Below are 24,994 nucleotides of genomic sequence, written 5' to 3'. Positions count from 1 at the left end.
TAGGGAAAAAACAATGGAAAATGTGAAGATTGCAGGCATGTTCCCTGGAAAAAGCATATTTGATCACAGGAAGCAATCCTGACCTATGAATTCCTTACTAAAAGTTCTTCCCACTGTTTGTTCCAATTAATTCTCATTTTGAGATGAATCCAACAAAAAGAAGGGAGAAAAGAGGGGAAACAAAACAAGAATTCTGTTGAAAAAATAGCAAGGCACTATAGAGGGAGTTTTTGTGTTGTTATGGAAACCCAGAAAGCACAGCTAGGAAAAAGAAAAGTGAATAAAGAAGCAATTTCAGCTGCAAATATAAACATGTCCTTGCTTCCTGGAAAAAGTCCTTCCAGAGGATTTTGTTGATGCTGTGCACCCAAGCAACTGAAAACTACAAATTCTTCCCCAGAGAAACACAGATAAAAATTGGAAAGCCACTGTAATAAAATAATAAACAGGACAAGGGAGAAAAAAGCAGATGGAGTTATCAAAGTGTTGTTTTCACACCCACAAAGAAGCAGTTTGCTGAAAATGCAAAAAACTTCAGACATTCTGTTTTAAGTACTCAGTAGAGTGGTGGAAAAGGACAGGATTCTGTATTTATCTGGAGAAAAATAGTTCTCTGCTCCTCTCCCACATTTGTGTTTGTATTCCATACATTTTGAACAGCTAGCCAAAGAAATAATTCTGTTCTCTGAACATAAATTACTTAGGAAAAATTGGTTGTTTTATTTAAAGCTACTCTGAATATGCAGAACAAAATGAAAAAATGTCCATTATCTGTTAGTCTATAGTGCTTTGCACATGAAAAGTTAATTCAAATATATTTCCTGACACAGACCTAAAAAATGCATCCAAAAATAATGGTAATTAAGTGCACTGATATAACCAAGCTTTGGCTTTCAAATTCTCATTCTGTCATTGGGTAATTCTTAATGAAATGCACAAATCAGTCCTGCTAATGGCATAATGCTCTTATGTACCTGGATAATCTGCACTGCTCAGGTATCCCGCACCTTGGCACCTCAGGATCTGGGTGGATTTTTAGGGAAGAGCACCCAAAATTGGCCCTTTCCCTACAGAAGGAGGGCCTGCTCTGAAAACTCCTTTCACTGCTTGAGAAAGAAAAAAAAATGGATTTATTACTTATAGCAATGATCACCTGCTTATGGAAATCAACAGCAAGACAGGAGAGAGTTTGGCATCAATTCTAAACATTCATTGTCACAGACATCTTTTCTGAAAAATACTTTCTTTAGGATTCTTCCTCCTGAGAAGCTGAGAGGCCTCAGGAACAAAATGTAAACAATGGTTATCTGCTGCTGTGGAATGCAACAGGTGCATCTGGGATTGGTCTCATGTGGTTGTTTCTAATCAAGGGCCAATCACAGTCAGCTGGCTCAGACAGAGAGTCCAAGCCACAAACCTTTGTTATCATTTTTGCTATTCTATTCTTAGCCAGCCTTCTGATGAAATCCTTTCTTCTATTCTTTTAGTATAATTTTAATGTAATATATATCATAAAAAAATAAATCAGCTTCTGAAACATGGAGTCAGATCCTCATCTCTTCCCTCATCCTGGGGCCCCTGTGAGCACGGTCACAATTCATCAATTCTGAATATCCAAGGGTGGATTTTCAGTGAGCCCTCAGTGGTTTTGGCACCAAAGCTGCACCTGCACCTCCAGAACAGCCATTGCTGCTGAAGGGATAATGGCAGGAAATCAACTGCACATCCAAGAAACACTCTTGTAAATAAGCTCATCTTTCTCATCTTTGAGAACAGTTTCTCTTCCTCACCAAAACAAAACACAAAAAAAAAAAAAAAAAAGAAAAAAAAACCCCAAGGGCAGCAGACCACAGAGTTCACATTATGGACCCAGTGGCTTCTAAATTCATTCTGGAAAGAAAACCATTTTTACTGCTGCCATCCATCACTCACCCAGCTCAGGAGCTTTTTCTCCCTGCAGGGCAAAGTCTCTTCATCCTCACTTCTGTCATTTTAAAGCACAGAAGGGAACAAACCACACACCTCACACTGGGGGTTTATTCTTTCCTACACCAAATTTTAAAGTCATTTTGTGGCTGGGAACAAAGAACTCAGGGATCTGAACTGTGCTGCACCAGTTAGGGAAAATCACTGAGCTCTTCATGCACATAGATTTGTACATAAATAAATCAAAATAAAAATCAAGCAATATTCACAGAGATGTTATCATTGGTTTAGAAAAAGACTGAAGTGCAGTAAATTACTGGGATTAACTTTGGTTTGTTAATTCCATGCTCTTGCAAATCCTTTTACCTCCAAATTCCTGCCAAACTCCTTAATATTCTTTTAGTAAAACTCAAAAATAGAAATCTAGATCTTAGCAGCATCTAGTGTAGGACTTTCTTGTGGGAAAAACAAAACAGGTAAAGGAAAATTAATGTGATTTTTCAAAGTGAAGCATTTTACCTCATTTTGTGAGGATACTCACAGTTTGTTCAGCAACAAAACCAAGGCCTTATATATTTAAGAACATGAAAGTGCCCCAATAAAATACTGTCACCTCTCAATTTGAGCCACTGCATCTCCAAAAATCCAGTTTCAAATTCTAACATTGCCATTGAACACCCTGGTGGGCACCTTCACTGCCAGGAGCAGAATAATTGCAATAAAGAACCTGGGAAATGGTGCCAGAAAATGTATTTCCTTTGGGTCAGGTGGGAGCAGGGGTTGAGCATCCCCAGGATGCTGCATTCCCGTCTCTCCTTTGGGGTACAGAGCTAGTTACAATCTCTGCCATAAAAAATACAATGCACTGATTTATCTCTAATTAAGGATGGAGTGCAGAAACAAGATTTGATTGTTATTTACCTTTCCACATCTGTCAGCCTCTTTCAAAGACAGTGATTTGAAAGGGGAGAAGAAACCTCACTAATTGCTCTCAGAGCTGTGTGAAGAGTTCAGGCTTTCTGTTTTTGGGTTTTTGTAGGGAAGAGCTGTGTTTCAGATGTAGTGTGTGTTGCTATGGTAATTATTATTTTACTGAATGGTATACATTCAGAACTGATTTCATATTGTCAGACAGCAATTAAACAGATTAGGCTGTGTATACTCACAGCTCTGAAATATTTCCAATTTGTTTTAAATTCTGGGGCATGTGAAAAGCAGTGCCCTGGGATGTGAAGGATCAATTCAAAGGGCAGCTCCAGCTGTGCAGGTTTCCTCTTCCCTCCTGCTCTGCTCCCAGCCTGGGGGATTTGGGAGTGGAGACACTGCAGGGCATTTTGGGGCCTCAATTCCCACTCACTTCCCCAATTTGCAGACTGGAAATCTCTTTCCAGATGGCTCCAGTAACTAAAACTGAACCTCCTCCCTTCCATCTCCCATTGCTGCCCTGCTCCTCAGAGGAAGTTTCCACTGAAGAAACCTCCATGAGGATAAATTCTTTTCCTCCTCCTGCTGTCCCTGTAGCACCCAGCCCCTGAAGGCAGGTTGGCATCACTGCCCCCAGTTTGGAGAACAGAACCAAGGCATGAAGGGCTCACTCCTCACCACAAACCCTCTGATTTCAGCTCCAACAAATCCTTCAGGCTGACAATCCAGATTTATCCAGCCCCCTCAGGTTATAGGAACACAAAAGAAGTCAAGGAAGAAAAACAGGAAACAACATGATTTGATTTTCCTGAGAGGTTCCAAGTATCTCAGAGTAACTGGAGAGACAATATTCCCCCAGGACAAAAAGGATGTTAAAATTGGTGTAACCAAACCCAAGAAACCCTTTGGAATTTTATTTGCTGTGTCTTAGCTTGGCATAGGAAGAAATTATAGCAGCCAGGGTAGGAAGTTTAGAAAGCTCAGGCTTCTGCTCATCTCTAATACAGGTTTTCTTTGGTAAACCAATCAATTCCAGAATCCCATTTTTCCCCATGCTCAGAAATAACTCGAGGCAAAATTTAACCCATGTGAGTAGGGATAGTCATGGAGATGAATGAGATGAGAAACACTTGAAAAATGTCCAGAATTGTCAGGAAGGGAAGGAGCTGTGCAGCTTCTGAGCAAAGGATAATAATCTCCAAAAAAAAGAGCAAATGAAGCCTCAGTTCTGTGGGCCATGGCTGGATATGTGCAATAATCCAGATAAAAATGGGGTGCAGCTTTAAGCTTTGTGAGGAGGGCACCTGACAGGCAGAGAACAGCGAGAGAAATGATAAAATTATCTAATTATCCATCTATTTTCCTGGTCATTTTCTCTCTCAAGTAAATGATTTTCATAGGTTGACATATTCCAGTTGGTGGGAGCAGGTCAGGGAGGAGATCAGCAATGAGTCAGCAGTGGAAGGCTGATGGCAGCATTAATCTTGAGGAAAGCTGAAGGATGAGAGGAAAACAGAATCATCCAAGATCAGAGAGGATATAATGGGCACAGAGGGTCTGAGAGGTGAACAGGCTGATGGCTGCACAAGGAACAGCAGCCTGCAGGAAGCTGCCACAGCACAGCCCATCAACAGAGAGGAAACAAATGGACTAAAATAAGATAGAACCTCGAAAATTAGGATAAAAATAATTTGGATTCTGAAAGGAGACATGATTTACCCAAAGGGTGTCACGTCCTGGCAACGTGAGTGAAGCAATTGTCCAGCATTTGCTGTTTCTCCTGGTGATAAGGAATCAGCATAATCTGGGCATTTCAGACAGTTCACAAAGGATTTGGCATCCAGTCAGGAAAGTCTTGACTTATCTTTTTGTCCCAGTTCCCAACCCTGTTCACACTGGGGGCTTTGTGTGCCACCAGGGTATTGCTAAAATAGCCAGGTTGTTCACATCAGCACTCCCTCCCCAAAATCACCAAAACAAAAATGGCTTTTTTATGTCTTTTGGATCAAGCTGTCATGTCTGTAAAATACAGACATGCTGGGTATCCCTGACATATGGTCAGAATAATTTGGGTTATTTTCTTAAATACAACATTCTCTTAAGGCAAATTTACTGTGTAAGAGCTATGGAGGGGAAAATGATGCAAAATGAATCTGTATTCAGTTCCAAGGGAGATTATAATACATATTTAATTTTAATAGATACTGAAACTCTCTGTTGGGCTTCACATTCAGGCTAATTATGACTAAACCAAAATGGTGATTCTGTGCCTTTCCTGTGTGTTTGAGAAAATTTGGGTTTGTCTGCAGAGAACAGGGAGGTACAGACAAGGTCATTCACCTTCAGCTGCTGAAAGAGCTCAGAGAAAGAACCTGAACTGAAATTTGTCTGGAAAAGAAAGCAAACAGTTAACAGGATTCCACAATATGAGTTTAGGAAAGCTCCTAATCCTGAGCTTTCCAAAAGGGCCACCACATGAAAATGCAGTGCTGAAGGAGCAGCTCACGCTCTAAGGCCACCCTGGCAGCTGAAGTGACTGTCACAGCAGTGTCCCCAACTTTCTCCTTAAAATGGCTCTAACACCATCCCTCAGCCCTTCTGAGTTAACTCGCAGTGAGCACGTGTGAGGCTGAGCTCAAAGTTATTTTAGGAGCCAACTGGAAAGGAGATTCAGCCTTTTTAAAAATGGAATTGTTTTCTCTGGTTTAAGACTGTTTCCATGGAGAGACCACAGCATATGAACATCTTTAGGCCAAGTGCTTTGCTGCAGGCTTATCTGAATGGAAGCACCACAGGAGGAAGGATAATTGAGGCCAGTTGTTTAAAATTCATGGGCCTCCTCCTGTACTTAACTCAGGAGCAATTTATTTTCATTATTTTGATCTGTTAAGCATTTAAAAGTTAAACAGTTCTATACATACCTTCTCTTAAGTGACATACCTTAATATAATATTTACTCAGGATGGAATAAACTTGGTGGCAGCAATGCCAGGCTGTTGGGTGAGGGTGACAAAGTGGCAGCAAAATCACACTGTAGGTTCATGTAAAGGGATGCAGGAGGGGAAGAAACCTCCATCCTAAATTCACACACAAAATAGTCTCTGAACAGGCTATTGCCTCTTGGGAGAAGCATTCTTCTAAGTTATAATGAATAGGTCTATTAAAAAGGCAGTTTACTCTTCACTAAAGGCAAGTAAAGCCAGCAGAGTGCTGGTGGTTATGGGAGCAGGGATGTTTTATCCTGCTTTATAAACCCTGGGTGAATATTGGCTCTGATTGGGATCTCAGTCCAGCTTCTGTGCTTACAACTTCCCCTCCCAGCACAGACAAACAAGAAAAAGTACACAGAAGGCAATAAAAGCCATGAAAGGAATAGAACAGCTGCTCTTGGAGGAAGAGCCAAGAGTTTATGTTGTTAAAAAGTAAATATACTGGATATGCTGTTTGCTCTTGCACGCCTTCGCAAGGCAAAGGCAAAATTCAACCTTTCCCCTCAAAAAATGCTAATTGGACTTGGCAGGAGCAAGTTTTGGGATTGAGGAGCTAATGTTTAAATTTGATAGAGTGAAAAGGTTTACCTAAATTTTGAGAACATTTTCAGAGCTTAAAGAAGCAGTTTCCCTCCTCTGCGCTCAGCCATCACGTGAATTGTTGGTTTAATCTGTGTTTTCCCCAGTGCAATAATTCATGGTCAGGCTCAGGAGTGGGGGTGGAATGCCATGGGCCTTTTCCAGTCAGGAATGTTGTGGGATGCTGCCCATTCCTGGTGGCAAAGCCAGATTAGGGCACTCAGCACAGAACTCGGTGTAAATGTCTCAGTTCCATGGTCACATCCCAGGAAAATTAGGCTCAAACCACTCAGATATATTTCCAGTTTTTGCTGATGGGAAATAATGACCTGAACTACCTTAAAATCCAGCAGAGGAGCCCTCAGGTGCTGCTCATGGCATGGAGGGTTTGTTCCAGAGGACACCTGCACACTCCTCCCAGGACAGAAGGGTCATTAGAAACCTGAATGGAAGAAGGACAGGAAGGAAATTTCCTCTGGCAGGTCAGGATGGTGCCACTTGCTCTGGCTTTGCTGCTCATGATAAATGGGAGTGTCAGGCTCTCAGAGCCGAGTCCCAAATCAGACAAGCTGATCCTCAGAAGATGAGGGCTGAGTCTGAGCACATTTTCTCTAGCTAAAGAAATTCCATTTAATAGCAGAACATTTACCTTTGACATCAGAACCTCTGTACACACGAGAGGAACAATTTACAATTGACATTTTGCACAGCAATACTCTGGTCCATTACAAATGCATCATGTTCTTTCCATTCTTATGCATGAAGAATAATGACCTTAAAAGTAACATTTCAATTTACAGGAAATTTTAACTAGCACAATCATCATCCCCAAAGGAACATGATGTTGAAATATTATTCTCTTGAACTTTGCAAAACACAGTGAGATATCAACACAAATAACAAACCTTTCACTGATTTAAGGCACAGATACTGTGGTGAGGTATTTTTGCAAGGAAAAGCCAATTTGCTCTTCTCTGCACAAATAATATTAATAATTAACTGACATTCCATATTCACTGACTCAAACCAAATTTCCTGAGATGAGCAGGGGTACAGAGAAGCAAAATTATCAGATTTTGCTGGGGTTCTTTGACCTGCATTTCTTGGACTAATGAGAAGTATCTCATTAAGATGCAAACGAGCAGCCCATGTGAAAGGAATTCCAGCTTTCCAATTGCCTTTGTAATTTCCTGTGTTATGATAAACATTTCTAAACACAGGCAGACATTTTCAAACCATTAACTGCAGATTTTTGGATTTTTTTAGGTCAAGATCCCTGGTTTACTATCAATATAATCTATGATATATATATGTAGGAACCCGACTCTTTTCCTATAGAGCAGAAACCAGTTCTGTAGCAAACATGGGTTAATGGAACAAGGACACTGAAGAGCCACAAAAGTCCTGTCAGCCACAACTCTGTAAACAAAATATGTCAGCAGGAGAAAAATTGAAATGTTCATGTATTTTCCTTCTTGAAATTCAGGATCTGATTCTGCTGTTTGATTGCATCTCTGGGGAGAAACTCAAAAAGCAGACAGGATTGCTTTGTCATGTTTCTCCTCTGGAGAATTTTGAAAAAGAACCTATTTGCACCAGTGAAGGTTGAAAAACTCTGAATCAACAGTGACATGCTCAGCTGGTTCCTCCCTCCAAGACAAGTGAAACAAGAAGATTTTGTATCTTTTATCCAACCGAAGCCATTGCCCCCGATGGATTTTACACATTCACAAATATATTTATGATGCCTCATTAGCCTGGCATGATGAATAAACTCCATCAATCAACATTTATTTTACTAGATTTAACTGCTATTACCCTTGAGTTGAAAAGGAAATGAAGAAAAATGTAGGCTTGTAGGAGCTGTTAGCCCAAGGGCTTTGTTAAGGGTGAAGGGGGAAAAAAAAGGAATTGGAAAAAACTTTAAAGATTGATTCCAATTGTGGTGCCAAGGCCACCACCACCCCATGTCCCCAGTGTCACATCCACAAGGCTGTTAGGTCCCTCCAGGGACAGTGACTCAGCCACTTCCCTGGGCAGCCTGAGCCATGCCTGATAACCCTTTTGTTTTGTTTCTCTGTTTTGATCAGGGAACAAGAATTACTCATCTGCTGTAATTGTTCTTGTGAACAGCCATACCTTCAGCAGGGTGAGGGCAGGAGCTGCCGTGCCCCTGAGTGAGAATCTCCACATTAATGGGAGCTGCAGCAAGAGAGCTGAAAGGGATGAGCTCCACTCGCTTGGCAGGGAGCTGGGATGGCAGGAGCTGGGGACGTTGTTGTGGCTCTTCCTGTGCCACTGGCACTGCCACGTAATCAGCAGCAGAAGTGCCAGAGCTGTGAAATTTTAGATGAGGAAGGGAACAGGAACCCTGAGCTAAAGCCTGGTACTGCAGCTGGCAGAAATTGTGCTGAGATTTAGCACAGGATTTGGGTTTCAGGAGTGAAACCACAGCCTCAATCAGCTCTACATTAAAATATATTTCTTTCCAGAGCCTGTGCATGCTCATGTCTGTGTGTGTACGCCTTTAAAGATAAACCAGCAAGCAGACAGATGTTGATTCATGGAGAATTAGAATTAAAATAGCCTCCTTGCTGATTACACCATTCAGCAGAGGCTGTTTTGTCCTTTTTGATGTTATTTTTTCATTGCTGAATGCTCCAACATTGTCTCATCTCCAATGTCCTTTAACACCACTTTCATAATACCACAAAGGTACTAATTGACCAGAACATTCCAGTGTGTATATTAAGACTCCCATCATGCAAAAATAACAACATAAATGGCTGGGTTTGCCTGTGCTATCTATCTGTAGGTAGGTAGCTATAATCCCCAAATCTCTCTATATCCCCATCCCTCTGTCTTATCTCCAAAACAATACTGAAAAAACCCCACAACAAACCAGGCTTATATTATACCACATTAAAAGCTCAGCAGAATTTCATTAAACAGCTACATTTGCTTTGTTTGAGATTACAAACACAGATCTCCCTCGTTCTGGCAATCCATAACCCAAGATATTTGGCACTCTATCAACAATTCCAGACTTGGAAGGATTATAGATGTGCTGACAGTTAAAGGGAGTTAGAGTTCCCTGCCTAAGATAGATAAGTAGCATGTACTCTTTGATAAGTCCTATCAGAGCCCCACTCTGACAGCAATTCCTGCAGCATGCACTAAATCTTGCCCCGTGCAGCTCATTAAAGGCGCTGCCATTTGTCCCAGCAGAGCCTGAGCTCCCCTGTCACCAGGAAATATATTCCATTTCTTTCCCCAATTACACACACTCTGCTTTAGAGTCCAGATTCAGGATCTGTTCAGGGGGGGAAGGAGGAAGGCTTTTGTAGGAGCACACAGATCCAGCCTTAATCTGCTGAGCTGTAAGACAAAGCTGTCCAGTGGCTTTGTGGCAGAGGAACGGGCTGAGCAGCACAACACAAATTCCACTGTTTGTAAACATTTCATTCCATCATTTGCACGGGGCTGCTCTGTGGAAATGAGGAGGTTCTGGAGAAACCAAGCAGTTTTGGGGGGGTGTAAATCTGAGCTCTTTAGTTGCAGTGATTCCTCCCCGTGCCAGGATTTTGCAATCTCATTACCCACACACAGAGCACGAGGATCTCAGCCAGCTCCATTCAGGAGCAGCACATCCAAGTTGACTGAACATTTTTTTCCTACAGGAATATCATGATGATAGGTTCTGCAGAATGTGGTCAGGCTTGTGCTCACTTCACTGGGTGCTACACCATTACAAAATCCATTCTGAAATCTCTTCCTGCCTTCAAGATAATTGGGAAAATAACAGAGCTCCAGCAGCAGAAGCCTTACTGTATGTGTAATGAAGATCTGGGATCAAACATCTCAACGGATTCTCTTAAAATAAGTGTATTCTAATTTCCTAGATTATTACCTGCCAAAGCTCAGTGGGTGGGCTCTGGAGGCCTACGCTGTCAGGAATCCCAGGTTCTTAGAATCCTGTCATATCTGTCTGCATCCACCCCCTCAGTGTTTCCAGTTTCCCTTCTTCTGCTTCTGAAAGTAATTCCCTGGGTAGCTGTCACATTAAGATATTGGGATACAGCCTTCCCACTGCACTCTTGGATTCCAGCTGAACCTGATTGTCAACTCCACTAACAGAAAGTGAGTACAACCTCCTCCAGTGCCTTGAGATGGATCTGCCTTGAGCTAATGAAAGTCAATTTCTAATTTCAACCCTTAATTGTGATCAATAGGGCTTGAATGAAACTTATCCAGACAAACAGGGGGAGAACTGATAGGCACAATGCATGTCCCATGTGGCCATTCAGGATTATGTACCAGCCAGATTGGATTCTTCAGGGTTAAGTATTTTTCAGAAAAAGGGAGATGACAGCTCAGAGTTATCACTGGAGCAAATCTGGTGAAGTTAGAACACAGTAAATGGGTTTAGAGCACACAGATTATCACTGGTTTTTACAAAAATGGACATTCCATAAGGAGCCTCACACACTTTATTGGGGTGGTGAGGCCAAAATCCTGACTGAGCATCACCTCTGGCTCTGCCCTCCCTCACTTTTACTCTAAACCACCTTAGAGCATGGACAGCTGATTTCAGTTCCTCTGGCATTTCTGAGACAATGGAGAGGAAAACATCACAGTTCTCCCACATTCTTAATTCAGAACAAAAAACCCACCACACACTAACACCTTGCATACACACACTAACACATCATTTAACCAATTCTGTATTTTTAATAAGCTCCTAATCAAGCTATTTTTAACTCAGAAAACTCCTTTGGTGGCTCATGGGCAAGCTTGTTGACTACAGAAAAAAGCTGTTTTAGACATTTGTGTGCCTTTTTCTCCCTATTATTGAGCACCATGGCCAATATTTTGCAGGAATAAAATAATCAGGATGATATTTTCAAGCCTGATATCAAGGGCAACACCTCCCAAAGAGCTTTGTTTACGCTGCCATTTTTCAGGAACTTCCCCAGTTTGTTGTTCCCACCAGTGTTATGATGAGGGCAACAATTTTAGACACTTGAGTGTAAAATTTCCTTATCATGTCACTTCCCCCTTGCTCTAAGTGACACTGGCAGCTTGTATTTGCTACTCATACTCACAGTAGTAGTCTCTCCTCTTTTCATAGAGTACTACAATGGTTTTATAATACACACAGAGAGAGCAGCAGTAAAAGTGCCAGTAAAATTAATCAGCCTTGCATCTGTAGTAAAAATCCTGCCTTATCATGCATTTATTTTAGTTTTTCTCAGATTATGGTTACAACAAATGAACATTGAATATTTGCAGGCAAATGCAGAGAGAGGCATCATCCTCATACTCTATTGTGTTCACACAACAGAGATGTGTAAACTATCTTTGGATCCAGGAGGTGGAAGAGAACAGATGAATCTTGGAGCAGAATAATACTTGTGGAATGTTTTCTGCTACAGGATATCCCAGCATGTGGGCTGGAGCATGCAACTGGGGGAGTTACAAATCTACTTAATATACTGTACTATAGTGTGTAGTGTATATACTGTAGAAATATACTTAATATTGCAAAAACTTTATTTTGATATTGGGTCAACACATCACTCCACACTTAATTCTGCCAGCAACTAGCAGAGAACCAGACCCCTGACAAAAGAGGAGGAACAAATCTAACAATTACCAATTTCTCTTAGATATCAGAAAGAACAAATCTGCTCATTACCAAACCCATCCTAATTGGTGTAAGTTCATCAGCAGCACATCCAGGGGTAACTTGCCATGTCAGTGTCCTTCTGTTTGCCAAGAGATTTCTAAAATGTGAGGAATTCTTATTTCCCATGTATAGAACAGCAATAGGGACTGGTAGAGAATGAAAAATTTATCTTTTCAAACCACTCCTGGAAACATAAAAGCATCTCTTGCTGGTTAGACTACACTGGATGAACAAGACAATTTGTACCAACTGTTTGCCTTGTCAGACTTCCTTTGTCATGGAAGAAACACTGAACACTGGCAGAAGAGAATGCTGAAACTTGAGAAAGATGACAATTCTGTAAATCCAGTTGTGATATCTCAGCTGCTGCCCTACAGGTACATCACTGAATGAATCAGGGAGCGTGGCTGGGTGAAAGGTGCAGTTTCTCCAAGGGATCAAACAGAAAATCCAGTTTTTCAGTTTTTCACAGGGCACAGGAGGAGTGCTGTGCTTTGGATGGATTGCAGCTCTCAGCCTCTAACTGGAGCTGATGGGTGATGAGGGGCAATCAGGGTTTTACTGGGAGGGTTAAACACAGCCTGGTTAGGGAAGGGAACTGAAGTCATCATCCTGGCAATTCCTTTTAATTGTTTGAGCTGATCCAATGCTTCAGCTCTAATTACCCTCACAATTTTATTTTTAAATTATTTCCAATTGTGTCTATTACATTTTCTCATTCTGCTCCTTTCTTCTTGGAGGTTAATTGGTGACTGCAGCGTCTGTTGGAAAACAACCCCACTGAAATTTCAGTTTGTTCTTTTTTTAAGGAAACTTTCCAAGTTGATAGCACAGTAGAAGTGTAAAATGTTTCCAAGTACACTTTTCAGAAGCCAACCCAACACCAGAGCTTCTTCTCAATTATTTTAAATTTACATCAGTTGTATCATTTGAGCTAAGTGCTGATACAATGATTACTTGGTTTGGCAGCGCTTTCTAATTCACCTTTTCACTTGTACATTCCTGTTTTAGGGATTTTTATGGCATTTTAAAATGCCATTTTTATTTGGGACTTTTTTAGAAGAACAAGGAAAGCGCTTGTCCAACAAGACTCCCAACTGGATTTGTACTTGTAGCAGCAGCACAATATAATTTAAATTATAGCTAGAGAAATGAAAACTTTGTCACTGAGCTGGCAGAGGGTGGGGAGAAAAGATCAAGAATGAAAAGGATATTTTTAAGTGGAGAAGAGTTTTTGAATGTTTACTTTTAAACCAAAAGTAACTTGCTCTTTTCTCTTTTTTCCCCCTATAAATTTTCCCAACCTCCTGCCCTGCTTTATGTATTTATCCTTCCTTTTTCCTAGAAAAGTAAAACAAATCATCTTCCTTAAAATAAAGGATAAATATAGAGTAAATTAATTAACTCACTTCTGAGACATAAGGGTTTATGAGACTGGAGGATGTGTTAGTTTATTCTTGGGTTTAAAAACAGCAATTTTTGAGGGTCATATCCTGTGCCTTTTTATTTAGCCCAAACTTCCTTTGACATAACTTGGAAGTCCTTGACATGTAAAAAATGCAACTTGACCTCCAGACACAGTGAGGAGCTTGGCACTGCCCTGCAATTTCCAGGTTTATTGTTGCTACCAGGATCACTCAGGGTTTAACACCTCTGAATTTCTGTTCTGCCTGCCAGACAGCCCCAGGCACACTCGTACAGAACCAAAAGGAGACACTTGAATTATTTTATCAGTCCTTCCAAAAAACCTGAGTGCAGCCCAAAGCAGCTCCCTGAAAGCACCTGGAGCTGGTAGGAGGATATTAATAGCAAACCCCCATGAAATAAGAGCATGAGAATGCATCAAATCCTTCTCTAAATTAAAGTAACAGCCTTGGTACCTCACAGGGGTGTCCAAGTCCAAACCCAGCCCTGTGTAACCAGCTCAGCTCAGGAACTGGGCCAGGATCAAAAACTGAGGAGTTTCTCTATTTTACAAACTCCTGTCACAGACTGACAATGATTCTCTAAGGAATGAGTGGGTGGGTCATTTATGTTTGTGGTATTATTTAACTCTTTCTTCCTCTTTCTGTTGTATTATTTCACACTGCCTTAATGAGCTGGGTCTCATCTCTTCACAAACACAAAGCAGACTTTCCTTCTTCTTTTTGTACTTCCCCAGCCAATGCTCTTTGTTATCTCTGTTTCAGAAAATAAAAACTAATACCCCCTCCACAAAGTGTAAATTCCAGATTTCTTTTTATTCCTGTTGAGAAGCACAGACAGAGCGTGGAAACAGGAATTGACCAAATCCATCCATTTTCAGAGGACAATAAATGAAATTGAATAGTTTTCAATATGTTAATGCAAAACTAGCTTTTTATTAGGTAAATCCCATATTTTGTCATGTATAAGATATATATCTTGTAATTGGTTTCTTAAAGCTATTTAATATAGAATTACATGAACAGAAATGGAAGAAGAGCTTTTCTAAAGAATGATAATCTAAATATTTAGAGCTCATTGCTTTCTGCATTACATTTTCAACCAGCTAGGATGAATTTAAGAAGTATTTTTCAGATTTATTGTATTCCACTCTCTATATTCACTGTTGACAAACCTTTTTACTTGCATCTTCCAAGACACAGAAAGAATTTGTAAAATTTCAGGGAGGAGAGAAATATTTTTAGGATATTTAGTAATTTTGTAGGATAAACTATTTTTTCTTTAATCCCCAGAGCCAGAATTAGAACTTTGTGGCTTGGCTCATGTTTCTGGAGATGACTTTATTGTATGTCATGGACAGCATTGACACTTGGGAAAACAAAGTGAGTGTGAATTGTGAGGTGCTAAACCAAAAGTATCTAAAAGCCTCTCTAAAATTAATATACAATGTAATTAGTGAGGTTTGAAGCATTGTATGATCATTTGGGTCATTCTCATCAGCCAAACTGAGAGAAGTTGACAGCATGAGGAATTTTAAAGCATTTCCAATTGGTTCTCCATGCACTGGGAAGGGGAGCAGTCACTCAGTGCAGGCTCAGCTCCTCCAGCCTGGACACACCCCCAGAACCTGCAGCTGCTTTTCCTCTCATCCACAGGGAACTGCACCACTTCCACACAGTGATCTCTCTCACTCTCTGTTTGTACAGCAGACAATCATTCCCATCGATTTACACAGTTTGTACCACTAAGGTAAAAGGTTAAAAGCTCCCACTTCTGTTTTATCAACGCTCATTTCTACTGGGGGCTCTTCCCTACTTCAGGTTAGCATCAATTAATTTTCTTAGAGAATCTGATACTTTGGATATCTTAAAATTTGGACTTTTTGGAGTGAAGAGGAGAGGTTAAGCTCATGTCACACCAGGTAGATCTCCCACTCTGTGAGGAGCAGAATCCAGTGAGGAAGCAGAACTAAGAACAGCCCAACACCTCCATGCTCTGCAGGCACAAAGTGCATCTGTCCCAAACAGGGGTGTTCCTCTAACCGCCAGAAATACTGAGCTTCTGGCTTCTCATTGCCAAATGTTTGGGTTTTACCCAGCTTTTCAGAAGAGTATTATTACCCCTTTCAGGAGAAAGGGGTAATAAGAGAGCTGAGAGCATAAACTCATTTTAGACAGGGATATTTATAAATAAATACATGAATTCATCAATATTTCCTCAAACACAGCAATGAGATGACAAACAGAATGACGCCACTTCTAGGAAAGGTTTGGAAAAGCCTTAGTTTAAAATAAATGTCATGCTGTGTATAAGTGTGTGCTTTAGTTTATAACTTACTAAATTCCTGCTTTTTATCCAGGCTGGAATTTTTGATAATTTATCACTGTTGGGCCCAGAGGTTGCAATAGGAACTGAATGTTTCCCTGGGTTTTTCATCCTATTTTTAATATTTATTTTGTTGAGAAAAAGACAACAACAAAAATTTGTTGAATTCTCAACTAGAGCATGGGGAGTTTTCAGCCTTGCAGAATGTGGAGTCAGGACTGAGGGAATGGAACCGTTGTGGCAGCTAATGAATGTAACATGCAGAGCAGGGTGTTTGTAACACTGAGGAGGAACAAGTCACCACGTTCATTTCAGCTCCCTGAACCTCAGTAAGAAGGTCACAGCCTGAGGTGAAAGGAACAGCCCTCGAGAAAGTGCCAAGAAGTTAAAATGCCAAGGGCTATTTTTACATGCTGCTTCTATTATTAGTTACATGGTGTGGAAGTACAGAGCCTATGAAAAAATCATATTCTCAACCCAGTAAAGTACTCAAATTCTTTCTTGTAAATGAAGAGCAGAAGAAACTAAAGTTGAAAATTTGTTAGGTACAATTTAACAGGTTTTACTGGATCATCAAAGGCTGGCAAAAATAGCTTCCAAATCCTACCCTCTGAGAAAATGAAGGGGCTGCCCACAATTTCACCCAATTAATCAAACATTCCTTTTGCTGTAACTGCAGTTTCCCACTTCAGGTTTGTGTGCATCCGAGGCCATTTTGCCATGATCAGAGTTTAGCAGCCCACTTGGTAACCCTGCCCTGCCACCAAAGCCACCCATGAGGGTGCACAGAGAGTTCAGGGCTGGGAGCAGCTCCACAGCTCCAACTGCTGCATTACTCAGTCATTCCTTGCCCTCAGCTGTTTTCCATCCAATACAAACATAAACTGAGGTGATCCTGCAATCTGGTTAACTTGTTTAACTTCTGTATTAATTATAGAAGTACCCAAGGGCAGCCATTTCCCACGCACTCCTCATTTATGGCTCTGATCATTACTTCTTTATAAAATGTCTTATTAAAGGCGGGTAATGTTGTTTCTTCTTAATGAAGTACAAAGGCACGGCAGAAAATGTTGCTGTAAAACAAGTCCACAGTCTGCAATCATTTTATCTAATCACTGGTGTGTTGTAACAACAAAAATCTGGAATATTTGGTTAGTAATTGAGATTTCAGCCAACCCAAACAGAAGGCCCTGAAGTACAACTTGTAGTAACGGCCCTTTAGCAGTGTCATGGGTTCCTAACATGTCTCTCACACATATTGTCCAGGACACATTTATTTTTGTAATCATTTGCATTACATAATTGTGGTTGCATTGCATAAGACAGTCTTGCAGCATGCTTCAAAGAACATCTAATGTTTTAAACTGCTCACTCCATTTCATCTCCTTTCTCACATGTCTTTCCTAGACAGCGAGGAGAAAACAAATGAAAAAAGAGCAGGCACCAAAAAATGGGAAGAAAGAAAATGGTGTGGAACAGCCAGAGAATATTTCAGGGTATCAAATATAGTAATAAATAGTATTCTCATTATCTGCTACTGCATGCCCTGTTGCTTTTGCTTTTAATGTGATCATGTAAGCAATTTAGCCAGACAACAAAAATGAATGAGAGCAAACATCACTGAGACAGCAGGCAAGGCACTGAAACTTCTGCTCACAGAATGCAAAGCAAACTAAAATTTTCACCTTTTATGAAAAGAACCACACTGAGTTCTTCAAATAACAGGTGGAGAAATGCTCTGCCACTGTTAAAGTTACAATGAGGGATTTTAAGGATAAAAATATTCTGTGCAGTGTTTTGTGCCAAAAAGAATTACCAAACAAACTCTCCAGAGGAATGAAGCTCATCACATCCAAAAGGCAGAGTCAAAAGTAGTTCCACACAATGGCCAATGAGATTTGAGTTGCAGGAGTATAAGGTCCAAAAAAAGAATGTGTTAGCACAGATCTAATTCTTCAGTCAGTTTGTACTCAAAAGCAAACAGCCTCACTTAGGAGGAGAGAATCTGTGCAAATTGCTCTTGGGTCAAAAAAAATCTTGGTGTGAAAAGCTCCTAACAACATTAATTCCCTTTAATGTGTTGTACTACCAGGAACGTTCATTGAAATAAAAGCAGTGGAATGAATATATTTCCATAATCTGTTCACTCAGAATGATTTTTAATGCTATATAAAGCAACTCCCAAGCATAGTCACCCTTGTGCTTGAAAAACTCAGCATCCTTTTAATCATAAAGTAGGAAGTTTTGAAATGTCACCTTATATGTTAACCATTACAAAATGTAAATCTGCAATTTAGATAGATCTTTTGAGCTGCTATTCCTTTTTTTTTTTTTTTAATGAGTATCAAAATATTTGATTTCCTTCAGTATTTTTAAAAGTGTGGGAGGGTGAGCTGAATATGTCTTAGAAACAACAAGAAGAATCCCTCAATGTGTAGAGAATGAGTTGTGTTTGGGAAATGTTTGTAGATTATTTGTAGATTATAGTGATTTCTATTTGTAGATTATTTGTAGATTTAGATTTCTAAATCTAATTTGTAGATTTAGATTTCTGTTTGTAGATGATAGTGATTTCTAGGCTAAGGGGATGAGATGTGTGTGCCATGACATCACCAGCACTTAGAACTTGGGCTCTTTTCAAGAGTGACAAGGTACCAGCAGCACTGAAGCTCTTGACTTTCTGCACACCCCCAGTGGGAGGATTTAGGATGAATTCAGACAAACACCAGGATTTCTAGCACCAAAATCCCTTGGGTGTGATGTCAGCATGCTCAGCTGTACCCAGCCAGCTCCACAACAACCCTGGAGGGGATTCCTGACCTTGGAGGGGCTCCTGAGAGTTAACACAGCCTCAGGATGGGAAAGCCCAGCCTGGTTTGGGTTGGAAGGGGCTGTAAAAACAACCCAGTGCCACCTCTGCCATGGCAGGGGCACCTTCCCCTGTCCCAGGGTGCCCAAACTCTGCCCAGCCTGGCCTTGGGCACTGCCAGGGATCCAGGGGCAGCCACAGCTGCTCTGGGCACCTGTGCCAGGGCATCCCCACCCTACAGGGAACAATTCCTGATATCTAATCCAAGCCTAGATTAGATGAAATATTCCTAATATGGAGGAATATTAGGATATTCTAAATGGAATGTTCTCTATCCAATCTCATTAAGCAGAGAAAATGCCCCAGCCAGGTGCAGCCAAATCTCCTCCTGTCATTCCTTGTGGGCACAGGCCAACATTATCATTTCTATTGTTAAACCTCACAAAAGATGATGAGAAAAGCACCATGTTAAAAAGGATGCAATGACTTTTTGTTGGTCCTTGTGATTAATATTAGACATGGCAAGTAGTTAATTACATTTCTTAAAAGGGCTTTGAGATTGCAATCAATAGAATTGATTCTAAAAGACAAATTATGAAGGAGTAAAACATCACAGCCTATTTAACAGGATGCTAAGAAAGCCCATCCAGCATCATACATGGATTTCAACTTAAAGTGACAACAGTGCCAGCTTTCATGTGAGAGGGTTTAGAGAGCAAGTTAAAACGTGGATATCTGCTGTTTAAAGGGAGAGAATTCCATCTCTCCACTCAACAGAGATGGAGATAGCAGAAATAACAATTTTCAAGAGCTTATTTTATTTTAAAAAGGATTTCTGCTCATGGAAAATTACTACAAGAAGGTCTTCTTTAGTTTAACATTGAAAGCTGAGGGGCAAAACCTCCATTCTCATTTACTGTCCACATTTCACTTAACTCCAGTGTTAGAAGGGTGAGCCTACATTGCCTTTCTTGATTTTTTATAGTAAGGCTGTGGGAAATCCATAAGCAAAAAATATTTTCTCTCTTTAAGAGAAAGAAAGGATCAGTTAAAAGAACTCACTTCAAATACTGCATTTTATTGGAATCTAAGTATTCTGTGAATGTTGCACAGTATTCTGTGAATGTTGCACATTATTCTGTGAAGAAATGTAAAAGGACAGTGCTTACAAGTTTTTCTTTTCATGTTCCAAGTCAAAGCAAGGCTTTTACAGCCTTTAAAATAATAATGTTGCCATCAGGGACTTAGTTAAGCACTTAAGATGACATAAGAATAAATTTTACTTTTATTTTACTTACCATCTTCTGCAAACTCAGCACTGGACAAGTAGGGCTGCTTTCTAAGCTTGTTCAAATGAAATTTGAATTCCTAAATGAACATTTGAAAGCAGAAATGTTGTACCTCCAAAATCACTGGAAATAAATCTGAACCTAGAAATTATACCAGCTGTATCTATTCCTATCAAAGCTTGGGGCAAAAAAAAAAAGAAAATAAAAGCAAGAAGAATGCACAGTTGAATTTTTCAAAGCATTTCATTTGCACAGGAAAAAAGGAGTGTAGCAGCAAGACAAATTTGTGCTTCCTGGTGACACAACTTGTAAGAGTCTGGCTGTGTCCTCTCTTGGCAAGCACAGCTTTGCTGATTTGTTTTTCAGAGGTCTTGTCAAGAACCAGCTCTCTAAATGTGTCAGGTTTAATAATGGTATCAGTAGGAAGAGACCAGAGCATGATATGTAACTTTGTTACTCAAGTTAGTAACTTCTTCCTATAAAATGAGTCAGAAATCAGGTCTGATTCAGCAGGAGCAAGAGATGGGATCTCATATTTAATATTTTAAGGCCTTGGTATGTTTGTTTCTACAAAGAAACTCTGTAAATTATCTTTTTCTCTTGAATAATATGGTCTAGCCATAGCCTGAGAGTTCATTTTGTGGTTACCAGCCAATGTTCCAAGGCAATCCCCTTTTGACAATTTTCTCCATCTAATGCAGCTCCTATTGATGGCTTTCATTCTGTGGAGGGTCACTAAGAAAACACACAGTGCCCATTTGGTGGCATTTAGACAGATAGAAAGATTACATTAATCTAATTTTCCAAGCATATGTTGCCTCCACAAAAAATAAAAAAAAAAAAAAAAAAAAAAAAACAAAACAGGAACAGGAAAGCTCAAAGGGGAATATGAGTCTTTTGGAAAATAGCAGGGAAATCTCATAAATAAGAACTCTTTGATACTGATCTACACAGTGGCAGAAAAACATTATATTTTGTCATGATTAGCAATATGTTCTCATGTCTGAAATGGTCTGACTTTTCTCAAAAAGATCTAAAGCTCTGTGCTTAAAATAGCTGAAAAACAGCTGTTGGATTTTTCACAGCAATGGGTTTTATCTTCATGCTACATAGAATGCAAACCAGTCATTTGACTAATATATAGTTGCAGAAAACATGCCTTCAGAACAGTCTCTCCTGCTAAGGACAAACAGAGGAAATATTCCCTCTTACATGAGTTTTCATGTGCTTTTTTATTTAGGTTTTGGGGTTTTTTTTTTATTTTTTTATTTTAACACTTTCATAGCTGTTTGGCACAAGAGAGCTTTACTCATACACATCAAGTTTCCCACCTCTGGAACCAGCTGAGCCTTTGGCTGTAAAGGGTGAAAAGATTCTGCTTCTGCCTGTTTTATAGTCTTGTCACATTTTAAGTTTCTCTGGTGACTGGAGAGTGAACTAAAAATACAGAGCCTTACCTGAGGAATACTTTTGCATATTTCCACTTACCTCAGATTCCACATGATGGTGGAAGAAAAGAAAAAGCTATTTCAGTTTAGCTCTGTCTTAGGAGTTGTTAGATTTGGCTTATAATATTTTTAAATGTTTTATTTAAGCCTTTAGGAAACTGTTTTCTCACAACATAATCCCCTGCTCCCATGATTTTGAGGTAGACCTTGGTTTTAGCCTAGAGGAGGAAGCCTGCATTGATTTCACCACAAACAAAGCCAGGGGATGCTCCATTCAGTGGCCATCCAAAGATTTATACTTCAGGCTGAAAAAACCCAAAGAGCCACAACCTGGCAAGAGCTGGGTCTATAAAAAGATTCATCTCAAAAGGTCTTTTTTTTCTTTTTTTTTTTCTTATTAAATTCAGCCTTGAAATGGGGAATCTGGGGTATGGGGACAGGTCTGAGAAAGGACTGGGGAGGAATTCCAGTTCAAAATAATTTCATAGCTATACTTCAAATAATACTTTCAAATCATCTGCTCCACTTCTAAAACTTTATTCCCACTATCGTGACTTTGGATTTCACAAACCTGTTTAAAAATAACCCAACAAAACACGTCCTAAATAGGTAGAAGGGACCTGCCTCTCTGCTCTCTACCACATCCTCTGAATGTGCTGCTGTATTCCAGAGACTTTCCAAAGGTGGCAGGGCGAGCATGTGTGAATAGGAGAGCTTTGTCCTCTGCAGCTATCATTGTGTTGTCCCTACCGTCCACAAACGCAGAGGGCAGATGAGAACTGGATAGAAACAGACCATGCAGTTGTAAAACCCGGTTCTTTTCTCTCTTTATTTATTTATTTCTGCGACTGAGTAACACCTCTCATTACAATTACCGGCTCAATGGCAGAAAATCTCCCCGGTGTGCTGCGCAGATTTTCACAGCTTCATTTGTCTCCTCCTGTGGCATCAGTTTAAAAAGGTTCCTAAAGAATTGCCACTAACAACCGCTTCTATTTCGAGCCTTCAAAGCCGGAGCTGAGCACAATACAAGGCACTGGTAACTGATCTTTAGGTTTCAGTCCACAGACTTTCCACACTGGGAATAGATCCCATCTGTTTCCTCTTTATGCACCAGCCTTTAGAAAGCACAGATCTGGAAACTGCCTCCGTACAGAACCGAGTATAGCCGGCTTTCCCCAGCTGACGGCAGAAAAATCCCCATGATTATGGATAGCTTTCTCCCAAGGCTTTCTACTCCTCTTTTCTCCCCGCTCTGTGAATACACGGTGTGGCTTTCTCCATGTGCTGTGGTTTTTTGGAAGGGTGAAGGGACTGGACCGCCTCTCTTCCCTTGCCCCATCTTCATTCCCCTTCTTGGCAGAGGTTTCCCCATTTACCAGCCCTCACAGTGGGAACATTTCAATTTCAAGCCCCAGCACAATCAACCACAGGCAAACCCCCCTCTTTGCTTTGGCACCAGAGCGTGAGATATTTCCCCCAGCGCTCTCCCTCCCCAGCAAGCTGCTCTCCAGATGGATGCTCGTGGCTCTCCCTTGTCTTCCCTTGTCCTGTCCCAGGCGAGCGGAGGGCACAGAGCAGAGGATTCCTTGGGGCAGGGGCAGCCGCACAGAGCAGGACGCTGTGACCCCGGGGTGCTCAGCACCACAGTAGTCCTGAACTCTTTTGCCTCGGGTATCCCCCCTTGTCCTCGCTTCCTTCCCTCAGCCCCACATGGGGTGTCCCTCAGCCCCACACTGGGAATCCCTCAGCCCTACATCGGGGGCTCCCTTTAGCCCCACACTGGGAGTCTCTCAGCTTCACATTGTGAGTCCCCTCAGCCTCATATTGGGGGAGTCCCCTCAGCCACACACTGGGAGTCCCTCAGCTTCACATTGTGAGTCCCCTCAGCCACACACTGGGAGTCCCTCAGCTTCACATTGTGAGTCCCCTCAGCCACACACTGGGAGTCCCTCAGCTTCACATTGTGGGTCCCCTCGGTCCCTCACAGGAGGGTCCCCTCAGCCCCGCGCCCTGCCCCGCTCCCCTCAGCCCGGCACTCACTACTTGTAGAGCTGTTGCAGGCAGAGGTCCAGGCACTCGCCCTCCACCTCCTCCTCCGTGATGTACTCCGAGAGCGGCCGGGGCAGCGAGGGCAGCGGCGGGGGCGGCGGCGGCGGGGCGGGCGGCTGAGGGTCGCCGGCATCGCCCTCGCCGCCTTCTCCCTCCTCCGCCTCGGCGGCCGCTCCCGCTTCTCCCTCTGCCCCGGGCTCCTCGTCAGCGTCTCCCGCGGCTTCGGCAGCGGGAGGGGGGGCCGCCGGCTCCGGCTCCGGTTCGGGCTCCGGCTCGGGCTCCGGCTCTGCCCCGAAGGGCCCGCGGAACTCGCCCAGGAACAGCTCGAGGAAGCGGCGGTAGGTCTTCTCCTCCGCGCTGCCGCCGCCGCCGTTGCCCGAGCCGCCCGCGGCCATCGCTTCGCATTCCCGGCCGCCCGCCGGCGGATCAGCACTGCGCCCGCAGAGAGCTCCCTGCCCGCCGCCGCCTCCTCCTCCTCCTCCTCCTCCCTCTCCCTCCCTCCCTCCCTCCCTCCCGCCGCCTGCGCGCGCGCTCCCGAGCCGGGCCCGCGGGGCCGCGCACGCCGCGGGGGGTGCAGGGGGGGGTGAGCGCGCCTGGGCGTCGGGAGCGCGCGCGGCTCTGAGGGGGGCCCGGCGGGGTCCGGCGGCCGCCCGAGGGGGCGGCTCGGGCCGCGGCGCTGGCGGGGGAGCGGGAGCGGCGGCAGCCGCGCCGCTGTGATGAGTCATGCGAAGGCAGCCAGACGCGTAGGTTCCTCACAGGAACCCGGAGGAAACCTGAGCGCACATCGCCTGTTACCTAATCCCTGCCTCCTTCGGGGCTTCCCTGGAGCTTCCGCCGCCGCCGCCGGCGCCTCCGCGGCTGCCGGAGGGTGCGCGGGGCCGGGGCGGCAGCGGGGCCCCGCCGTGAGGGGACGGCGCTGTCCCGCCGAGCCGCGGCCCGGGCCGGGGCCAGGAGCAGCCGCGGAGAGCGGGTTTGACAGCGGAGAGTGTTGGCGTGAGGGGAAGTGGCCATGGAAAAGGAAGAGGGTAGGTTTAGTTCAGGTGTTCGGGAGGAATTGTTCGCTGTGAGGGCGGTGAGGCCCCGGCAGAGGCTGCTCGGAGATACTGTGGGTGCTCCATCCCTGGAAGTGTAAAAGGGCAGGTTGGATGGAGCTCTGAACTCCCAGGTTCAGTGGAAAATGTCCCTGTCCATGGAATAGATGATCTTTAAGCTCCTTTCCAACCCAAACCATTCCATCATTTTGTGGTAAATTACATATTACACAATATCTATTCATTCCATGTTCTGGCAAAGGAGAATTTGTGACAAGCTGAAGATGCTACACCAACTAAAACTTAAAAGATAACCTGCCAGTGGGAGACAAGCTGTAGTGAATATTCTCTTGCTGTCTAACAAATGTCTTTCATTTGTGAAAGGCATTTTGGCTTGTTTTATTCACTGCTCTGGAAAGCTATTTTCAGAGCTATCAGGTCCATAAATACAATTAATGAACAGGTATAATTGCAACACATTTAAAATAGCTTGTACACATGGGAGGG

General features: G+C 42.5%; 1 protein-coding gene across 1 annotated transcript in view; it reads right to left on the bottom strand.

Moving 5' to 3' along the window:
• The window catches only part of PPM1E (protein phosphatase, Mg2+/Mn2+ dependent 1E), a 63,475-nt gene extending 39,599 nt beyond the window's left edge, over nucleotides 1-23,876 (bottom strand). The window contains exon 1 of the mRNA XM_059486774.1: nucleotides 23,448-23,876. Coding sequence (XP_059342757.1) covers nucleotides 23,448-23,851 — 404 coding nt within the window. The 5' untranslated portion in view covers nucleotides 23,852-23,876. The remainder of the gene's footprint in view (nucleotides 1-23,447) is intronic.
• Nucleotides 23,877-24,994: the final 1,118 nt, after the last annotated feature.

The sequence above is a fragment of the Ammospiza nelsoni genome, chromosome 21 (assembly GCF_027579445.1).
Source record: "Ammospiza nelsoni isolate bAmmNel1 chromosome 21, bAmmNel1.pri, whole genome shotgun sequence".
Taxonomy (NCBI): Eukaryota; Metazoa; Chordata; class Aves; order Passeriformes; family Passerellidae; genus Ammospiza; species Ammospiza nelsoni.
This window is presented reverse-complemented; position numbering and strand designations above follow the sequence as displayed.